General features: G+C 45.7%; 1 protein-coding gene across 4 annotated transcripts in view; it reads right to left on the bottom strand.

The window, feature by feature from the left end:
- Positions 1-5,916: 5,916 nt before the first annotated feature.
- ABCA2 (ATP binding cassette subfamily A member 2) overlaps positions 5,917-18,761 on the bottom strand; it is an 80,685-nt gene continuing 67,840 nt past the window's right edge. For 3 of the 4 annotated variants that reach the window (XM_085855060.1, XM_085855059.1, XM_085855058.1), the window contains 7 exons: positions 16,379-16,513; positions 16,063-16,166; positions 15,869-15,961; positions 15,556-15,658; positions 8,348-8,485; positions 6,783-7,049; positions 5,917-6,618 (listed from right to left, as the gene is read on the bottom strand). In XM_085855060.1, the coding sequence (XP_085711186.1) occupies positions 6,583-6,618; positions 6,783-7,049; positions 8,348-8,485; positions 15,556-15,658; positions 15,869-15,961; positions 16,063-16,166; positions 16,379-16,513 (876 nt within the window). In that variant the 3' untranslated portion in view covers positions 5,917-6,582. Of the gene's footprint in view, positions 6,619-6,782; positions 7,050-8,347; positions 8,486-15,555; positions 15,659-15,868; positions 15,962-16,062; positions 16,167-16,378; positions 16,514-18,761 lie in introns of those variants that run through there. The other variant, XM_085855061.1, reaches the window with a different exon arrangement.

Here is an 18,761-nt window from a genome sequence, read left to right on the forward strand (position 1 = left end):
TGAAGTGATTGCCCAGTAAATAATGCCTCCATTTACGTAGGGCTTCGACAATAGCGTACGCTTCCTTCTCTATTGCTGAGTGTCTCTGCTCGCTTCCTGAGAGAGTTCTCGAGAAGAACGCGACGGGTCGGCCGGACTGATTGAGCGTCGCGGCGATCGCGTAATTGGAAGCGTCCGTTTCCACCACGAACGGCACCGTGCTGTCGATCGATAATACCACGGAATTACTGATATCATCTTTGAGGCTGTGGAAAGCTTTTACAACAGCGACATCTGGTGGGAAGTTTTTGCAGTGCACCAGGGGATGTATTTTTTCAGAGTATTGGGGGATCCATCTCGCGTCGTAAGCGAACATCCCGATCACCCGACGCAATGTCTGCAGGTCCTGAGGTGGGGGTAGCTCACGAAGTGGGCGCAATCGTTCAGGATCGGGCTTTATCGTGCCGTCGGCTATTGTGTAGCCGAGAAGATTAATTGTCCTTGCCGAGAATACGCATTTCTCGTAGTTGAGAGTCAGATTATATTTTCTAGCAATGCTCAAGAATCTGTCCAGATTCATATCATGTTCCCCCCAATCCTTACCGCACACCGTGACATTGTCCACGTAAACAAAAGTGTCTTTGAGGTTTTCATCCAAGATGATGTCGTCCATAACTCGTTGGAAGCAAGCTACTCCATTAGTGACACCGAACGGAATCCTCCTGAATTGATAGAGGCATCTACCTGCCTCAAACGCGATGTAAGGTTTGTCTTCCTCTCGAATGGGAATTTGATGATAGACGCTTAGCAAATCGATGGTGCTGAATATTTTGGAATTGGCCACGCGTTCGACCATCTCGTCTATGCGCGGCAAAGGGTAGGCATCGAGTTGGGTGAAGCGATTGACCGTTTGAGAGTAATCGACAGCCATTCGTTTCTTATGGTTCTGGTTGGTGATCACCAACACCTGCGCGCGCCATGGCGAATCGCTCGGTTCTATAATACTTTCTTCCAGTAATCGCTTGGTTTCAGAAGTGATGAAGTTCATATCGGCAGTGGTATATCGTCGCGATTTGATCGCTATCGGTTTACAGTCCGGCGACAAGTTAGCAAACAGCAGGGGGGACGATACCTCTGCGGTGGTCAGAGCATTTAGAATTAGACGAGGTTTGCTTCCTCCAAAGGGTATTTCGATGCTCGCGTGCTGCTTGAGGACATTATGACCCAGAATTACATCTGCGCATAAATCACGAAGCACCAGTACCCTTACATCCCGATGCGTGTACCCTTTTACGTCCAACTCAACATTGCAGTACCCTCGTACGCGGGACTGTAGTGATGTGGAGGCCATGCATACCGTATTGTCTGTTGGGTGGATCTTCCATTTCCTGCCCTTCACTAGCGAGCTGTTGACGAAACTTTCAGAGCTACCGGTATCAATCAGAGCCTCAGCCATATGCCCGTTAATTCGTACGTTGATGATAACTTTGGATAGATTCCCCGGTGAAGCTGCTGTTACTTTCTTTTGTGAGTAGAGAGCCGCAGAAGTGGGTTTATTTCTTCTAAGAGGAGATTTGCATACCCTGGCATAATGCCCTTTCTTGTCACAATTCATGCCTGTGGCATCCCTGGCGGGGCATTTGTTGCGGAAGTGTCTTTTATACCCACAAAAGAAGCATTTACCAACCGAAGTCGTTGCTGAGGAGTTTGACGAGGTCTGGGTATCCGATTCCTTGGGTTTATCTCCATCCTCAGTGTCGGAGGTGTCCCGGGGGGTTCCTTGAGTTTCCGCCGTAGCAGCATTCATTAGCAACACCTGTGTCCCATATGACTCAGATTGCTGCTGAGCCGTATCCATAGCTCGGGCCTGGTCAGCTACCATTTCAAGAGTGGGTTGTGCTTTCTCCAGTAAGCGTTGCCGAATGGGGGCTGACCTGAGCCCTTGGATGAACGCCTCTCTGGTCGCTTCATCTCGATGTTCCTCGGCGGTTACAGCCCGGAAACTGCAGTCTTTGCCCAACTGCCTCAGAGCTTGCAGGAACTGATCGATTGTCTCCCCGGCTGCTTGCCTGCGTGTGTTGAGAAGATGTCGTATGTATACCTCGTTCTTGCGCTTCACGTAGAGCGCCCGCAGCACGTCGATCGCTGCGTTGTAGGTGTCACACTCCGAGAAGAGCCTGAATACACTGGGCGAGACATGGTTTACAAGTGCGGCCAATTTGTCGGCTCCCTCTTCAATAATGGTCAGATAGTGTGAGAAGGAACGGAACCAATGCGACCATTTCATTTCCGAGTCAGTAGCGTTTGGGTCTGCATCGAACCTCTCCGGCTTGTAGATCTTGTCCATCGTCGGTTGAGGGAGCCGAAGGGATCAAGTGAAATAAATTGAAATGAATGCGAGGAAAAACCTTCGGAGTGTAGGCTTTATTTCACTTGATTGAAGCCGCTTCTACAGACACATCAGGGAATACATGTGCAGCAAGGAATACATGTGCAGCAAGGAGTACATGTGCAGAAAGGTATGCACGTGCAGTCGATCACCGCAAAATAAATCAGCAATTAGCACGGAGTCCGGTATACTCTCAATTCTTACCATTCAACGAGCACCAAGTGAACCACCGCCGTAAATGACAATGCCCCAGGGACAATCCCACCGACTGCGTGGAATCTCGGTTTTATCTGTCCCGTGTGCGAGCCGCGCGACATGTGATCACGCGTCACATCCTTCAATTCATCACAAAAACGATCATAACTTGGGGCATTGTGTTTATCTATAAATGCACATAAGAAATCGAGAAATTATTCGAATACACGAAAAAAAAACGTGCAAAAAAATAATTTACTTCCTGGTTCGGAGCATACTAGCACTCTGATCTTACCGAAATTTATACACCGTCTAATAGGAAAACGATCATAACTTGGGCCATTGTGTTTATCTATAAATGCGCATAAGAAATCGAGAAATTATTAGAATACACGAAGTCATCACTCTCCGGAAGCCCGTACGTTGTAACCTGTAATGGGCAACGTGGTTGTGCTTCCCTTCACCATCGGACACGCCCACACAACAACGTGTCTTGCCATTGGTTTGGTAAATAAATGGCCATAACTTGGGAAGCACTTGTCTGATTAATATCAAACCTTGAAAAGGCACATCCTCAGGTCCCCAGCAATATATCTGGCAAGTTTCAATTAGATCGGACCAGAGGTTGTCGAGAAACAGCGGTCACACACACACACACACACACACACACACACACACACACACACACACACACACACACACACACACACAGATTGCTGGAATTATAGATAGATATTTAATATAAATACCCAACAAGTTGGTTGAGTCGGTTGACTATTTCTGAATTGTGAGGCTTGGAAGTTCAAATCCCAAATTTGTAAGTTACCCTTTATTTCAGTATTCAAAGCTATTTGATTGTTGTAATTATTTAATTTGAATACCTAACAGTTTCAGTGGATTGAACACCAACTGCTGAGGCCGATAAATTCGAATTGTCTCTTTATCCTTTATTTAACTGCTGAAATGTTTTTTTGTTTTTTTTTAATTGACGTGAACGGGGTTGGGGCGAGTTGAAAGACTTAGTTCATCACTTGAAAGGTGTGGATTCGAGTCCCGTGGCTGTACCTTCGGTGCTGAGTCCTGAACTTCCAACTTGATCAGTTAGTTGGCTCTTTTAACCTGCTCTTTTATTTAAGGGGCTGGTGTGAGGTTGGGTGTGACGGGCTCGCCCTCCAGTTGAGTCTGGAGCTTTAGGGGGGTTATGGGTGCCCGGAGGGATAAGGAAATGAAGGGGATAAGAGCGGGTTAGAGGAAGGGGATTTTTTTAAAATAATTAAATATTATACAAGTTGGGCACATTACAAAGTCATAATTAACAAGAAACTCCAACCAGGATTCAAACCACAACTACAAAGAAGAATCCTTAACTACTCAGCCATCGAGTAATAAGTTGTTTTGTTTTTTCAGTCTCATACAGTAGATTAACCTTCATATTAACAAATTACAGGTGTTAAAACCCACCCTTTGCTCCAGCACTCTCTACCTCATCCTTCTCTTCTCCCTCAACACCTCCACCTCATGGCACCAGCCCTCCCATTTTTATGAGATCCTCCCATGTTATGCGGAAGTGTGCCCCGTCTCGTTTCATCTGTTCCCGGGATGCCCTTTGTCGCCGTGTTCTCAGGTCAGGTATGCGCCGGAGCATCGCTTATTCTCAGCATGTCCCATTATTAGGTTTTCATGCCAATTACGAGAACGGGCCTGGTCTGCCCATACACAACGTGACCTTAACATGCCATTGAAGCAGTCTCAAGTATAAATCCTTAAAACCTCCTACATTATTTAAATACAGTACTTCATTCAACCTTAAGAGCTCCTTTAAATAATTAAAACCTCATTCATTTTAGTCATCCCCTATTTCCCCCACAAGGGGGCCAAAAGCAGCCCACTTTATGGATGACTGCGTCACTTTTTTATTTTTCATGAGAGCTGCTCACTCTTTTGAGGTCGGGGTGGCAGTCTCTTCTTCTTCTTCTTCTTCTTCTTCTTCTTCTTTCGGCTGCTCCCATTAGGGGTCGCCACAGCGGATCATTCGTATGATCCGCATAGTGATTTGGCACATGTTTTACGCTGGATGCCCTTCCTGACGCAACCCTGGTCGCCTCTTACGACACAGGGATATGGTACACCTATTTTAACCGGGGTATACACCGGCCCAGTATATTGGTACTCATTTCGCCGACCTCGGAAGGATGACAGGCTGAGTCAACCCCCTGGTGTATTAATTCAGTGGCCCAACGGGGCTTGAACTCAGGACCTTTTGGATCCCAAGCCGCTGCCCTAACCACTGCGCCAACACCAGGCTTGTCGGGGTGGCAGTCTATAGTTGGGGATATAAGCAATGTGGGTAGTTTAGCATTTGTCAAAAGGTGAGTGAGGGGGTAGTGTGGAATAGCATCTTAAAGCTAGTATTCTGCTCAGGGCCAGAAGGCCAGAACTATGGGTCAGAGGATGAAATCAATGGGTCAAGAGGACGAGGGCTCGGAATAGGCAGTTGGCGGGAGAGAGAGAGAGCTCGGGTATAGTTGGATGGGCGAGAGCATGTATCGGTTTATGGTTGGAAGCCGTCAAGCTAGAGATGACAAAGGCCTTATTTCTAAACAGGATCAAGTTATGCAAGTTTACATGAGAACCCAATTATTTTTGGTCCTTTGGGAAGCCAATAATTGACCTGCACGAGATGGCCAGTTTAGTGGGCCATCTGAGTAATCAACTGAGCCCTGAGCAACGGGAGCTTTTACACAAGTGTGCAAGCTTGGAGAAATTATCCTCTGCTGCTCCATATGTTTGTATTTCCACGTATTTTCGTCCAGTTAATTGTGTCAGAGGACCCAGGTAACGTCCTGGCACAGATTTTGTTCTTTTTCTCAGGGTTGCATCCCATCTGTTTGTGTGTGTGATCCCTTTTGCTATCCCAGAACTTTTTCCCTCTTGCTATCCAGCACTTCTTCTTGCGACTTACCTTGAGCAAGAGATAGGGTGGTGGTGGTGGTGGCGGCGGCGGTAGCGGCATAAGAGTAGGAAATTGGTACCAGTTTCCTTGGATGTCAGATCCACCATTTGCATTCACCTACTGTCCAGACACCATGGAATCTTTAATATCCACCAACAAATGTGAGTACATGGAACACCTGTCGTAATGTTCATTGGAAGGATGGCATGCTTTTGTGAAGCTACCAATCCAACAGTTCGTCGGGTCAGAAATCAAACTTAGACACAACAGCTTAAAGACATGTGCTACCTCGACACCATAATGTCAAACCAATCCATTCCACAAATAATATTCACATTTGCAAGTCAGCAAGAAATGGGGATGATGTTCAGGAGAATGCAATAAATATACAGAGGGCAAATTTAGAATTCTCAACAAAATGTTTACTTCACTCACACCATACAAAACATGCAACTTCATGTGTATCACAGCCAAATTGCATGTCACCAACAATGAGACACATGATAAATAAGACTGGCCATCAAAAGCAACACACATCCCTGTTTTGGAGGAAAGAAAAAAACTCAACCTGTATTTGATAAGATTCTTCATGATGGGCATCAAAACAAATAAAATTTTAAAAATCAAGTGATGGCTATTAGACATTGATCACACTCAGCTGCAGCACAACAGGCAACAAGGGGTTCAGGATCCACGATCGGTAATGAAGAGTCACTGTGTGACGTCCCGATGGAGTTCCACCGTATGCAAATGCAGATCTCGAGTGCAATTACAGTGGATTTGAAATACGTAAAGCCACCAGGCTCCACTAAGGAATACATCTCCTTCGCCACCAATTGGCAGGAGGAAAAAAAAAGTCATGCGCAATAGACTTCGATTCATACCTGGCACTTCGAGCATAATGTCCTCCATTGTAACCAGGACTTGGCCAGTCAAGGTACAGATATAAGTGCAGAGACTGGCTAATGTCCTCTCTTTGTTACTTGGTGGTTTGGGTGAACAGGCTGGGATAGATATCAGGCAGTGATGGTCTGATAATGAAAGGTGAAGAACAGTCAGAGAAGAGCTAACAGTGAAGATCGGTGCTGAAGGCAAGATGTGCCTAAAGAAAGAAATTGAAACATTTGATTAGTTTGTGCTGGCAGTGAAGAAAATGAGAATGAAGAAGAGTTGAACTGGTTAATAGTGATCGACACGAATACACAGTGCAATTCAAAGCAAGAAATCGTCATGAAAACAACAAAAATGGCACAGGTTACAACACACCCTTTCCTCTGGAAAGCTCAGCAAAGCTTCATCGTCGTCATATTCGTCAGAATAGCTGTAATCCTCTACAGGATGTGCTGAAGAAGATCCTTGAACCGAAGGCGGGGCCGTCATCCGATGGAACAGCCGACACCATGAGGTCAAGGAGTGGTGCAGCTCACACCCTGCAATGCGCCAGGTTCCCACGTCACCCATAGGTGTCATGAGGGTCACCTGTTCATCACCATCCCGGCTCTCACTCTGCCGTTTAGCAAAGTTCACAAAAACCTGCAAAGTGAGTCAAGAAGTTAAATACCTTCCACAATAAGTGCTCAACACCATGGAAATATCCCACTATATGAGTTCCAGCTTATGTTCACATGACAACCATTAAATATATACCTGGCCATTTGAGTTAAGTAGCTCTCAACATATTTAATCAAATAAATGGCAGGAATGTTTGAACCCCTTCCCTCCTCTCATCACTTCCTAACTTTCCTTTCGAGATGTTCTTCCTCAATACACGACTTTCAAAATGACACACAACTGCACATGAGGCCTTTTCAACACGATTTTCAGCTTTGAGACAAAAGAGCGGCAATTTCAGGATGTTTAACCATAACTGTTCTGTTCCTGAATGCAAATCGGACTCATGAAAATGTAGGAAACGTGAGCATATCCGTGGATGAGAGGTGTCAAGTTTGTACCATTTCCTGGTCGGACAAGCGAGCGGCGGCAGTGTGTGTAACACACGTACAAGGACGGACGCTTTTTTCCCTTGCAAAAAAAAAAAAAAAAAATACAGCACAATTTCTCTTGCAGCCCCGAAAGCAAGCAAAAAAAAAATACATGACAGCCTCACACTCCACACAACTTCCACTCCCATCCATCCACCCCAACCCCCCCTCCTCCTTCCAAACATGATTTATAGTAAATACCGGCATTTTTAATGAATTCCATGTGCATCGACAAGCCATCGATACAACCTTTCCATCGGTGTTAAGAAGCATCGATATCGGATATGGTGTCTCCCTCTGGGAAGTCTCCCTGAATGTTGGGAATGATGGCATCAGCTTTTCAATTGCAGACTCCATTAAATAAATCACCAAGCCTGCCATGTACACACGAGGTAATCCCGCAAGGTTCAAAGTCCACTCAGTGGCAGGGATGATTGGAGAGGTCGGGTAGCACGTACCCATCCACAGGCTTTTACACGGACCCACATCGTTGGGAGTTTGTACCGTATGGGCGGCAAGCTATCACCTTTTTACGCAAGTTGATTGGAAAGTTTTCCAAAAAATCTTTCTTGAACAGAGGCACTCCCCTCTCTTACAATCATGTACTTTTCCATGTGTTTTAAACTTTGTTTTCAAAGCTTTGTTAGCCATTTGAGGTAACAGTCCTTATCTGGCACACACGATGTATGTTCCCAGCCCCACTTTGCTCGGGGTTTCTGTGCACGTGCGCCAAGCATTCTGGGGCAGATTACATCAGGTCAAAGTTGAGGTGAGGGAGGGGGCTGGTAAAGAGCTTGAACATTGACACAGTTATGCTTTCCTCCACCACCGCACAACCACCATGCTCACATTATCCAATGTTGTTTGGCTCAAAGAGTAGTCCACGATGCCCAACACATGCTGGTCCTGCTGTAAATACCGAAACACCTTTGCCAGGGAGATGTTTGTTCCAGCCAGCTGGAACTGCACTTCGGTGTGATGACATTCCTGGAAGGAGACACAAAAGCACAAATCGACGGGGCTCCAGGGACGAGTCCCCATGGCCTGATGAGTCTGACAGGTGGAGTGAATAGTTCATACAACGGTGACCACCTAACTTCCTGGCTTGAGGAAGTGACTTCTGATCATGTTAAAGGACCATTTAATCTATTACATATGCAAATATGGAAGAATTGTTGAACACCCCACACCCTGCAAGGAACGGGCGGAAGAACTTTGTTTCCACAATAGAACGACATATTGCCAGAGCATCCTCTGTCAGTTTTCAAGCCCAAAATGTTAGACATTTTAATGTTTTGTGTTAAATAAGAGTAGAGATCATTACCTATGCCACCAGGTTATGTTTTCATCCCTGTCTGTCTGCTTATTACTTTCAAAATCAAAGATTTTTCAAGCACTATATCGGTCAGTCGATTTTGTTGTCTGTCTGTCTGTTTGTCAATTGCCTACAAGTCACAATTTTAAACCAATCTTCACAAAACTTCACCACATGGTAGAGTTTGCCATAAGCACAAAGCCTACTGTTTGAGGTCAAAAGGTCAACATAGGCCACAGGTCAACAAATTTGTCAAACTTCTAAAATCCTCAATTTTCATCTAATTTGAACAGGATTTTCATATCAGCTTACAGAATTCAACCACCAATTATTTTTGAGGTCAACATTCGTCAAAAGGTCAACTTAGGTGAGATTTCTAAATCCTCATTTTTATCCCATTGACTTGAAATTTGAAGAGGATTTGCATATCAGGAGGTCACTGAATTCAACCACCAATTATTTTTGAGGTCAACATTCGCCAAAAGGTCAACAACTTAGGTGAGATTTCTAAATCCTCACTTTTTATCCCATTGACTTGAAATTTAAAGAGGATTTGCATATCAGGAGGTCACTGAATTCAACCAGCAATTATTTTTGAAGTCAGCATAGGCCAAGTTTCTAAAATTGTCAATTTTAATCTGATCGACTTCAAATTTGAAGAGGAGTTGCATATCAGGTCATTGAATTCAACCACCAATTATTGTTGAGGTCAAATTTGTTTTAGGGATTTTGCAAGTACCATGCTCTGCACGACATCTTTATCTTGCCAAAACAAAGTTTTTGCAAGATATGTTAGTCAGCTTGTATGTTTTTTTTTTGTCTGTAATCACGTATAAAAAATTCTGCAGAGCACAGTTATCATCGGAAATTTTTGTAACTTCGCATATCAGAGGCCTATAGAGGTCCCTTTCAGTGCACAAAATTTTGAAGGTCAAGGTCAAAGGTCAAGGTCACTTTGGCGCAAATCAGGGGAGTCGACGAAACCCTTATTTTTTGATTAATTTTGATCGGATCGCCTCAAACTTCATGGGAATATAGTTCATGGTCTGGCGCTCAGCTGATTAATTTTTGGTGGCGATTGGCCTTGACCTTCATATGTTTTTTTTTGTTTGTTTGTTTGTTTGTTTTTTTGGTCTGTAATCACGTATAAATCACTCTGCAGAGCACAGTTATCATTGGAAATTTTTGTAACTTCGCATATCAGAGGCCTATAGAGGTCCCTTTCAGCACATAAAATTTTAAAGGTCAAGGTCAAAGGTCAAGGTCACTTTGTCGCAAATCAGGGGAGTCGACGAAACCCTTATTTTTTGAGTAATTTTGATCGGATCGTCTTCAAACTTCATGGGAATATAGTTCATGGTCTGGCGCTCAGCTGATTAATTTTTGGTGGCGATTGGCCTTGACCTTCATATGTTTTTTTTGTTTGTTTGTTTGTTTTTTTTGGTCTGTAATCACGTATAAATCACTCTGCAGAGCACAGTTATCATTGGAAATTTTTGTAACTTCGCATATCAGAGGCCTATAGAGGTCCCTTTCAGCGCATAAAATTTTAAAGGTCAAGGTCAAAGGTCAAGGTCACTTTGTCGCAAATCAGGGGAGTCGACGAAACCCTTATTTTTTTGAGTAATTTTGATCGGATCGTCTTCAAACTTCATGGGAATATAGTTCATGGTCTGGCGCTCAGCTGATTAATTTTTGGTGGCGATTGGCCTTGACCTTCATATGTTTTTTTTTGTTTGTTTGTTTGTTTGTTTTTTTGGTCTGTAATCACGTATAAATCACTCTGCAGAGCACAGTTATCATTGGAAATTTTTGTAACTTCGCATATCAGAGGCCTATAGAGGTCCCTTTCAGCGCATAAAATTTTAAAGGTCAAGGTCAAAGGTCAAGGTCACTTTGTCGCAAATCAGGGGAGTCGACGAAACCCTTATTTTTTTGAGTAATTTTGATCGGATCGTCTTCAAACTTCATGGGAATATAGTTCATGGTCTGGCGCTCAGCTGATTAATTTTTGGTGGCGATTGGCCTTGACGTTCATGGTTAGCGCCTGAGGTCAAACATATTTGACCACAAGGTCAAATTTTCAAGTTTTAGGAACCATATCGTGTAGTACCTCAAATTGAACACCTCGATGAGTGCTTTCTAGATATGTCAAGCTTGAGACATTATGACATCATTTGGTGACGTTATGAGGCAAAAGCATATTTTTCATGGTTTCTCTGTAGAACGATTCTCATTGGAATCTCTTGTAGGCAGATATTCCTCAAGGAGTCGCTCCTGGTGGATAGCAGCTCTGTTCACCTCAGTGTGACCTTAAAGAAGTCACACGTGGTCACCTTTTGGCAAGATACGGGTCACCCTGCGGGTGACATTGGTTTATTTTCTTGTTTGTCTGTGAGCAGGATATCTCAGGTTATGGACAGATTCAGACAAAACTTGGTGGACAGGATGGGTGTGTGACAAGGATGAATAGATTCGATCTTGGTGAACATCCAGATCCGGATTTGACAATTTTCGAAGTGATTCTTCGCCATTGAGAGATAGGGCCAAAAACGATATCTCAAACAATTATGGACGTATTCAAATGAATCTTGGTGGATGAGTTCGTTCGGTGACAAGAACAAGCTGATTAGATTTTGGTTAAGGTCCAGATGCAGATCTGGCCCATCATTGGGATACAATATGTAAACTGTTCAACCTGGTGGAGGTATGTGTTCTACCGAGTACCATTCAAGTTTTAATACAGGTCAGGTCAGGCATGGGAAAATGCGCCGGAGCAGCGCATCACTGCATCCACTTTCTGCCGCTAGTCCAAGGGCCTCCATCTGGCCACCCCCAGATCGAGAGATGGGGAATTAAGTCTCCGTCTCAGATCCCTGGTTAGAGTCCAAGTCTGACATCCATAGAGCAAGACTGAAAGCACCAAGGACCTGAAGACTCGGACTTTCGGTCTCCCACACAGGTACCGGCAGCGCCACATCCCCTGATCCAATGAATCCATGACTCCCCAGGCCCGACTCAGACATCTATTGACCTCTGGCTCACAGCCAGCAGAGACATGAATATCACTGCCAAGGTAAGTGAATCTCTCCATGACCTCAACATCCTCAACTCAAACAGGTACAGATAGGATAGCAGCATCCAAGATGTCATTGAAAGCCTGGATCTTAGTTTTGACCCAAGAAACCTGCAATCCCAACGGCTCTGACTCCTCAATCAGCACCACGAGGGAGCCCAAAAGGATATCCAGAGTGTCTGCAAAGATGACTGCATCATCTGCGAAATCAAGGTCAGAGATCTTGACATTTCCAAACGATGCACCGCAGCTTGATCTCTCTGAAATCCTCCCCAGAATCCAGTCCACACAAGTGCTGAAAAGTGTAGGGGCCAGTACACACCCCTGACAAACTCCAGTAACAACTGGAAATAAGTCAGAGATGGTACCACCACATGTCACAGCACTCTTAGTACCAGAGTAGAGTTCAGACATCAGATCGATCAGTTTTGGTGGCACCCCACGAAGACCAAGAATCCTCTGGAGGGCATCCCGATTCACTGAATCAAATGCTTTACAGAGATCAACAGAGGCTGCAAGCAACCCCTGCCGAAACTCTTGTCTGGGTTCAGTGAGGACCCGAAGAGCAAGGATACGGTCAATCATTGACCTCATCTGGTATAAAGCCTGACTGCTCTGGACGCTGGTGCTCAAGCAGATGGTGGCGAACCCTATCAAGAATTATCTGAGCAAAGACCTTGCCAGCACTGAGAGCAGTGTCACCCCTCCGTAGCTGCAGTCTTTGCGATCACCCTTCCCTTTCCAGAGAGGGACAACAAGGCCCCTCTTCCAGTCAGTTGGGATGATGCCTGTGTTCCAGGCAGAGCACAAAACTGCATGCAATGACATGAGCAGAGCACTTTCACCAGCATTGAGAAGTTCAACATGGATGCCACAGATCCCAGGAGCTTTACCCCATTTCAACTGGTTCACCACAGTCTGCGTTTCCACAAACAAAGGTGGACTACAGTTGATTGGAGGGTCAGAAATAGGGATTGCAATACCCCTGACATCCAACTCGACAGCTGGTGGATCAATCTGGTAGAGCCGGTCAAAGTAAATGGCCCAGCGGGCCTTCACTTCGGACTCCTCTGTGAAGAGCCTACCGCCCTCTGCTTTAACTGCAGTCCACCGAGGGACGGTCTTGGAGGGGCACATTGTGCGAATTCCCCTGTAAGCAGGATGAGAATCCCTTAACCACAGGTGATGCTCTACCCACTCACAGATTCCTCACACATAGGCCTCCTTGTCCACCCTTAGTACACATACAGTTTTACACCTCAGCTCCCTGAACAGTTCAGCTCTGCCATTCAGCCTGGCCCTGCGACTCTGGTCAATTGTATCCAGTGTCCCTTGAGACAAAATTCTTCTTTGCCCTACGGTGAGTTCCAAGGCATCCACCGGCAACATCAAGGACGGTGGTCTTGAAGGCACTCCACAAATCTTGAGAATCCCCCAAAGCACCCAGACTCCTCAAATCTACACTCAGCCTGTTCGCAAACTCCTCAAGTACCCTCTCATCCTTCAGATTGCCAACATCCACTCAGGCTGGGATGGTTTGCATATCAGCATCTTGGTGGATGAGTTTGTTCTGGCCATCCCCAGACGGAGAGATGGGGAATTAAGTCTCCGTCTTTTTTTGGTCAGCTTTGGTCAACCGCTTTTACTATTTTTCCAACACGCAGCACGCTAAGCTTTGAATATTGTCCAATTGCCCTCTTCTTATATTTGATTCCAAAACAATTGCAACATCAAAAGATGTAAAGAAATGCATGGAAAGAAATGTATAATCCAGTCATCCGGTGAGCTGCCCTGCGAAGGGAACTTAAATCCATTCTCCTGGATTTAAGCTGCAACTTCAGAGTTGCTCCAACAAGACTGTGGTCAATATTGAAGAACTGAGCACTCCAGTGGACCCTGCAGTTCTGGATTATCCTCCAGCGACCATCAACGCTGATAATGGTCAATCTCCTTTGCCACACCACCAGCGTTGGAATACCAAGTCCAGCAATGAGCTTGTGGGGGCTAAAACCATGAACCAGCCACCCTAAGTCCATGACTTCTTGCAAAGTCAAGGAACTTGTTGCTCTTCTGGTTCACAGTTCCAGACCCATGGTGACCAACACACGCTTCATAACCATTCCTATCAGTTCCAGTCGATGCATTGAAATCCCCCAAGAATAGAAGAGTATCTCGCCTGGGGCACTGATCAACTGCAGACTCAAGTGTGGCATAGAATGCATCCTTCACGGTGAGATCACTCGCCTCAGTTAGAGCATATTCAGAGACCAGGGAAATGACACCCAGGGAGTGACGAATCATTAGTCTCATAATACGCTCGTTGACTGGTATTACCTCAATTATCATTGAAGTCAGCTCATTGGACACAGCTACAGCAACTCCTTGAGTATGGTAACCATCAGAGCGACCATTCCAATATTAGTTGCAATCACCCACCATGATCTCGCCGCAATCCGGTCTCAGAACCTCAGAGTGTGCTGCAATACCGATGTCCAAACGCTTGAGCTCAGAGGATAACAGAGACAGGTATTCATCCTCTCTTTGGGATAGGAAATTCTAGGCACCCACCCGAAGGGACCGCCTCAGGTAAACCCAAGGAGACCACCCTCTGGTGGACAACACCTCAGCTACACCCCGACACACACTACCGCAATCTGACCCAGGAAGGTTACCCCGTGGTTTCCCTCCTATCATCAAAGATTGGGGGTCCTGAAGACTTTGCCACAATCCAGTCATCCGGTGAGCTGCCCTGCGAAGGGAAGCTGCACAGAAGGTACTCCCACAGAGTGGGTTTTCAGATTTTTTTTGTGCTTTTCATACGTTTTGCGGAATGAAGGGATTTACGGTGGCCAGAGTGCAAATCCTGCCACAAACCTTCTCATAAAAAGTAATCCAACTGCAGGAGGACGTCCGCAGACACAGTTGGGCACTAGATATGGATGACCGTTGGCTCACAAGGAGCTCCTCCGCCCTTTGACAGGTTTTGTTTTTAATCCTGCTGGGTGTCCATATCCAAACACCCTCCTCACCCAGAAAGCTGGTGGGGGAGACGGTTTAGTCGCCGACAACCCGACCATGAAGCAATTTGGTCGAGGTTTACATGGTACCTGTAGCAAGTCACAGATCTCACCTGACGTGACAAACTTTAATGCAGCATTGTGCTAAAGAAATGCATGGAAAGTTGTCGCAAAACAACGTACATCAGAACATACCTCCAAACAAGGGAAGGTGTATTCCACAAGTGAAACAGGTGAGTCGAGTTTTCAGCTCCATAATATGGACTGCATGCTCTCCATAAAAATATTGCAAGTAAAAGAGATTCCTCTCACAGCCAAGGCTCTGGGTGTCATTTGGACACACCCAAAGCATTCAAACCTCACAGTTATTTATGGAACATACTAGTATCAATATGCCTTGCTGCACACAGATATTTAATATATTGTAACGCTTTCCAAATAATAAAACAAAAGGTTGATCATTGAAAGGAAACAGTTGGGGAGGCAAGGGGTGGGGAGGAAGCAATGTCCCCTCCCCCCCAATACCCTCACATATCCAATGCATATGCAATAGATGGTTCCGAAATAAAAACAGGACATCACTGATTGTTACAGGTCGGTATGAACCGAATCAAGCTTTTTGCCCAGCAAAAATTGTAGCGAGTCTTACCTTCAACACCGAATCAGGAAAGTTGTGCAAGAAAAAGCGTGTAACGTCCTTCACACTGCTGGTGGATTTTGTACGAATAGTAACCATGTAACCATCACCGAACCTGCGTCGGACATCCAAAAGCCTAATCTTAAAATACAACCTGCTCAACTCCAATAGGTTTTATTTTTTACCAAAACCAGGTCATGTGATGGAACTCATTACGGCTTCCAATATTGTCCAATTGCCCTCTTCTTATATTTGATTCCAAAAGAATCGCAACATCAAAAGAAGTAAAGAAGCATTATACAATACGCAAGTCACCAACGCTCACCTGTTTTTGAGATGTTGGCTGCTGCCCAGGCAACGGAAACTGCCATTGACCATAATGGCAAGTCGTGTGCACAAAGCCTCACATTCCTCCATGCTAATGGGACACAATCCAGTGGACAACCATTCGGTCATCATGTCAGATTTGCACCATCGATGTTGCTAACAGATTATGGTCAAGTTGCACTGACAATGTACCTGTGGGATGTAAGAATGACTGAACGACCAGACTTGACAATGTCCAGAATCAGATTCCACAAAAACCGCCGTGATGCTGGGTCCATTCCAGTGGTTGGTTCATCCTAGAGCCACGGATGCAGGAAGTTCTGGGTATTACTCAGAAGCAGACAATATGCAAACAGATCTAATAATGCTGATTAATTGTCCAACATGTTTGCACTTTCATATTGCCTGGCCACACGTGGTGATTACGAGTCAAATCTCACTCGAGTCCTCCATACTCGATGAGTTAAAAAAGTCGAAGTGCACAGGTTAAAGTAAGCAACTTTATTACCAAAAAGATGAGACGTGGGCAGCCAGTCAATGCAATGGCAGTGCTAAGCTTGCGCTTATCGCCACCGCTGTATGTTCCAGCAGGTCGGTTCGCCTGGTTTGATAGATCCAACTTCTGAAGACCCCATTCCACTACCTGGAGATGGAGGACAATAAGAGCAATGAGGAAAAAAAAAGAATTAAGCAGCAAAGTAAATAAATGTATGTACCATTGACAAATAGATAGTTGACTGTTGATCAACTCTACTCCGTACTTATTTAGTGTCTGCAGTGGTACTTAAGTTCTTCAACAAAGCAACACCAAAAAAGATAGCAGGTTACCTTCGCAATCTCAAACCACCAAAACAAATGGAAAAATAAATAATATGATATTGTTATGTTTATGAAGGGAGGTCTATAGTTGGTTTAAGGCCTCAGGACCAAATGGGTTTTCCATAGTAATATTGTTGCGGGGCCGGGCGTCGGCTGCGAGCACGACCCCTAGATGGAGCAGTAGAGTCTGCTCGACCGATCGCCCGGAATTCAGATCGTACTTTTTGGAAAAGTACGGGTCCCTTTTGAACCGTGAAGCGTCAATATTTCGGCCACGTGGTACAGGGTTATTTGCCAAATATTCAAAATACCTCGAGACCACGTGGCGATCTACCGAGTATTCACACCCTAGACGGCTCCCGTACGAGCCGAGCCGTATTCGCGCTCAACCCGTGTGCGATCAGAGCGGTTTAATTGCCGAGATCTGTCGATCCAAATGTCCCCTTACAGCCATAACCACTTTTACTATTTCTCCAACACCCAGCACGCTCAGTCAATGAAGGAATAGACACAAACGAGCTGAAACATTGAACAAATGGGGTTTATTTATACAACAATAATTGGGGAACGAGGGAAGCACGGAAGAAACAGTTAAACCAAATATTAATAAATGCATGTATATACAGTCAAAAAGTACTTACACAGTTTACTGCTTAGCAGACGGGCCCATGGGCACACACACCCAAAAGAAGTGGTGGCTGAAGCCTTTATTGCGGACTTCAGCTCGGAGGGACAGGCGAGCTGAAGACCAGGGTCTATCTTGGACCTGTCCACCTCGTATGGTCTTCAAGCTGACTCAATCCGCGGAGGAGGAGGAGGACGACAACCAAGACGAGATAAGACCAGCCCTCGACGACGACGAAGGCCCAACAGGACGAGGTCTCCAGACCAGCTCGCTAACCACCAAGACCAACACGACGAGCCCAGCAAGACGAGCACTCCAGCAAGATGAACCTTGCAAGACGACGACCACGATGGCGACCACCAAGACAAGAAGGCTCCAGACCTCCCAGACGACGACCAAGCCCAGCAAAGACGAGATGTGATGTGATGTCCCAGATGCAGATGTACCTCACCAAGATCAGCGCCCACGTCTTTATTCACCCTGTTTCGGGGTGGGGGGGGGGAAGTCTCCGCCATCCCCGCTCTCTATCTGAGGTGGAGAGGTCCCTGATTGGCCAGGGGGGCCCACCCCTCCCATCCTGGGCGGAGTCTCGATCTGAGGGGATGCGAATCCCTGCCCACGTTCGTGGTTGAACGCACGAAGAACAATGGCACCGGTCAGAGCGGTGGGGGGGGATAAGGTGTAGAAATAAAAGAAAAACCCTATCAAAGTAACTCACAGCGCATTTCCATTTAATCACCCTTTAAACACGGGCAAGGAAGCTATCTATAAAACACATACTTACCGATATAACTAATCTATAGGACCTGAATGTTGTGTGCGATAGGTTTCCAAATTCGTAACAATATCACTTTTGGACAATCTGTATCAAGTATATGTGGAGGGTAAAATTGTCTGGTGTGGCCCAGCTGGGTGAATGAGCAGTCATTTTAGCTGAGTTATGGAAAGACTTCTCATCCTGTGTACCATGAGTCTGACAGGGCGGGAGTTGGGTGAGAAGGGGGTGCTCCCCAACATTGGCACGGCCGACTTGTGGCTCAGGGCGTGAGCGACGATACTTGCTCCCTCCCGTACACCACTGGGAGAGGTGGTGGAGAAAGTTCAGGCCTATAAGGTTCATCAGGTGAGGGGCAGACCATCGAGCATGGCCGTGAGAAAGCCGGCACGCGATTGGCCCATGCTGCTAGAAAAGGACGGGCCTTGCACCACGGCCACCTCTGATTAGAGGAAGAGGTGACACACCATTTGCCATGCTGCTTGATGGACACAGAACTGATTGGTCAAGAATGTCTCCATACAGAAGTGCAGTAGGTCATGGGCCGACAACACTCCCAAGCCATCCCGGATGTGAACTTCGCCACCCTCTTCAGCACACAAAGATAGCCTGCAGTGTTCATTCTGGGATGAACTGATAGCCCTTTAATTATCCTGCTCAGTTGTGTGAATG

This window comes from Eptatretus burgeri, chromosome 14 (genome assembly GCF_056783735.1).
Source record: "Eptatretus burgeri isolate ZD-2024b chromosome 14, Ebu_testis_v1, whole genome shotgun sequence".
Classification (NCBI taxonomy): Eukaryota; Metazoa; Chordata; class Myxini; order Myxiniformes; family Myxinidae; genus Eptatretus; species Eptatretus burgeri.